Source organism: Manis javanica, chromosome 2 (assembly GCF_040802235.1).
Source record: "Manis javanica isolate MJ-LG chromosome 2, MJ_LKY, whole genome shotgun sequence".
Classification (NCBI taxonomy): domain Eukaryota; kingdom Metazoa; phylum Chordata; class Mammalia; order Pholidota; family Manidae; genus Manis; species Manis javanica.
This window is the reverse complement of record NC_133157.1, coordinates 130,010,822-130,013,904: the sequence shown is the minus strand read 5'-3', so window position 1 is coordinate 130,013,904 and position 3,083 is coordinate 130,010,822. Positions and strand designations below refer to the sequence as shown.

Genomic DNA, 3,083 nt, shown 5'->3' with positions numbered 1-3,083 from the left:
TAATTAGAGCCTGAAGAACAGTTGGCTATATGCAGGGATGATAAACCTTATTGTTTGTGGCATAAGAAATGTTCTCATCCTGTGGTCCAGGATCCGGTCCCTGGTCCTGACTCAGCTCAGGCAGACGCCTGAGCCTCTTCCATCCCCCTTCCAATTCCGATGATCCCACACACTCCTCTGTTACAAGTATCAGAGAAGCAAACTCAGATTGGTTCTCCAACCAGGGCAGAGGAAAAGGAACAGAGACTCAAAGGAACCCCAGACACCAGTGTTTGGGGGAGGCATGACCTAACAATCCCCAGTCAAACGTTCAAACACCAGTGCACATGCCCTTGGAGATCACATTCCTTTTATTTTGACCACCACATGGCTTTGGGGTTCCTCACAGCAGCCCTGTGAGGTTGGGAGCACCCCCATTTCCCTGCAGGGTACAGCAACAGGAACTGGCCTAGGGTTACAGGGTAGAGGGGCTCCCTCCCAAGGAGCCCCAGGGGCTCAGCTCCCAGGCCCAATTTGGCAAGGCTTCCCCATCAGGTAGGCAATTCCCACCACCCAGACCATCCCTTCATACCACACCACAAAAACAGGGGCCCCAAAAAAGGATGAGAACCAGGATCAGGTGGAAGGAGGTGACTGGGCCCTCACTTTGGGGAGAGGATGCGCACAAACTCCTCGTAGTTCACCTGCCCGTCCTGGTCCACGTCAGCCTCGTGGATCATGGCCTCCAGCACCTCCTGGGAAAGCTCCTCACCCAGCTTGGCCATGACCTGCTTGAGCTCGTCCACACTGATGTAGCCGTTGCCGTCCACGTCGAAGACACGAAAGGCCTCCTGCAGGCCTTGCTTTTTCCCCCAGGCCTTCATCCCCCTGACCATCTCTTCCAGGAACTCTGGGAAGCTGATGACGCCGTCAGCATCTGTGTCCACCTTGCTGATGAACTCCTTCAGCTCGACCTCCGACAGATCCTTGCCCAGGGCCTGCATCACGGCGCCCAGCTCCTGAGTGTTGATGCTGCCATTCCCGTCCTTGTCAAACTTGGAGAAGGCCTCCTTGAACTCGGCCACCTGCTCTGGAGACAGCTGCTCCTCCATGCTGCTCACTCGTGTCACGGAGCTTCCTAGCCTGCTGCCAGCTCAACAGGCCCACGTCAGAGCTGGGGACCCGCAGTCAGGGTGCCAGGCCGAGTCTGTATGAGGTCAGAGCTCCAGCGGTGCCTGGCCATAGGTGGGAGTCCCCTCCTTTTCTGCAGTCAGAGTAAAGGGAGGAGGGAGGCTCCCCACCCTTCCCATGTCCCCAGGCCAAACCCTCCTCCCAGGGAGGGACAAGAAGGCAGCTGCAGACAAGAAATGCAGGAACCGGAGTAACAGGGCCCGCCCAGGAGAGGCTGGAGGGAGCCAGCACGGGGCCATCCAGGGCAGCCGGCCTCTGCCGGCCCCACGGCTCACCACGCTGCTCCAGAAGCCTTTGTCCTCACAGGGGCCCAGCAAAGCTGAGGGCTTCACCACAGCTTCCCCAGCACACAGAGGCTGAGGCTGAAAAGGGGCAGGGCCCTCCCTCAGAGGACACAGCAGGCCCCATGTGGTGGGAGGCTGCGTGCGGTGTGCCTGCTCTCCTCCCGCGGGGCTGCTGTTCAGCTCTGGTCCAGCTCTTGTCCCCCAGGGCAGGGCTGGTGGAGGCAGATGGTGGAAGAATTGAGTGGAACCTAACCGGTGGAAACATGGGCATCACCAAATTCCCAGGCCAAATAGACAGAGACACGGTAGCCACCCAGAGCTCGAGAAAACAGGGAGCGGGTTTGCATTCAGAACCAGCAGCACAGCGGGGATTGTTTGTGAGACCAATGTCCATAATGTGATTTCAGAGGTGAGGAAATGACTGCCTATTCCCAGAGTACCTCCCTGCTTGGCCCTGGCTCTTGATTCCATCCTATCAAGTCTGCGTTTCTTGATGCAGACACGGGAAGGACAGGGGCGCTTGTCCATGTGCATGAACGCATCTTGCCAGAGAGCCGCAGGAGAGCTGCATGCCGAAGCAGGCCAGCCCTGAAGAGGCTGGGGTAGAAGGATATGCACCTGGGGCTGAAACAGAGAACTTGACTCAGCCTGGCCTGCAGATGTGCTCAGAATCAGCCCCAAGTGCAGAAACCAAGGCTGGGTGCCTCTGGGCCCACAACCTTACCTTTTCCCTGGAAGGAAATCAGCTCTGCCCAGTGCTCTGAGGAGCAGTTTAGATGGAGAGCTCAGACTTTGGGAACTGTCTCTAAGTCCTCAGCAAGTGAAACCCTAGCCTGTGAGGGTACAGTTACATTGGGGTCCCAACAGTGACTTCCTCGAGAGATCCCCTCTTGATCCCTCTAATACCCAAGACATGGCTGACCTCTGCCTGTAAGTAAGGAATAAACTGCTCTGCTCTCCTCCTGAGAAATGTTACCAATTCCATCTCTCTCTGGTTCACCCATTGAACAGATGGAGAACTGTCTCCTTCCCTGTAGGGCAGCCAAGCAAACACCTCCCCACCCTCAGCCCTGCACACAAACCCCGAGACCCCCAAGTCCAGGGCACCACAATGTGGAGAGAGACACAAAGGAAGGCCCCAGTTGCCTAACTCCCTCTGTAGAAACATCTCAAAGGACTGCTCTTTTATCTTTGTGCTGGAATTGTACAGAGGCCCCCACAAATACTGAGTAACAAATTTCTCGATGAAACTGAAAGGGAGTATGCTGTGGAATTAAGGGTCCACCTGGGAGCCCAGCTCAGGGGTAAGCACAAAGGAAGGGTGGGGCTCCCAACAGCTAGGATCAGCTCAGCTCCTTCATTCATCTATATTTTTAAGAATATTTGAAGATATAAACCAATACTTTAAATTTCCTTTTCTTCTCATCTTATCATCAGGACTTGTGATTAAAAATCCAAGATGCTTATTTTCTTATTTTCCCTTGGCATTAACTAACATTGTAAACAACAGAGAGTTTTTCAGATACTATCAGGGGACTTGGGCGCTTCGTTCTAGCTCCTTCCCTGATTTGGAAACTTATCTCAATATGTTCATCTATAAAATAGGAATAATGCATCCACCGTATCTGA

At 54.4% G+C, this 3,083-nt stretch overlaps 1 protein-coding gene across 1 annotated transcript; it reads right to left on the bottom strand.

Moving 5' to 3' along the window:
* Positions 1 to 332: 332 nt before the first annotated feature.
* On the bottom strand, positions 333 to 1,253 carry LOC140847875 (calmodulin-like). Its single transcript, XM_073229426.1, has one exon. It carries the CDS (start codon positions 1,089 to 1,091, stop codon positions 642 to 644), a length of 450 nt encoding a protein of 149 aa, XP_073085527.1. The 5' UTR covers positions 1,092 to 1,253; the 3' UTR covers positions 333 to 641.
* Between the last annotated feature and the right edge of the window lie 1,830 nt (positions 1,254 to 3,083).

Bases quoted from the DNA above. Each gene is read 5' to 3' on its own strand.
- LOC140847875 (XM_073229426.1), bottom strand. From the start codon at position 1,091: ATGGAGGAGCAGCTGTCTCCAGAGCAGGTGGCCGAGTTCAAGGAGGCC.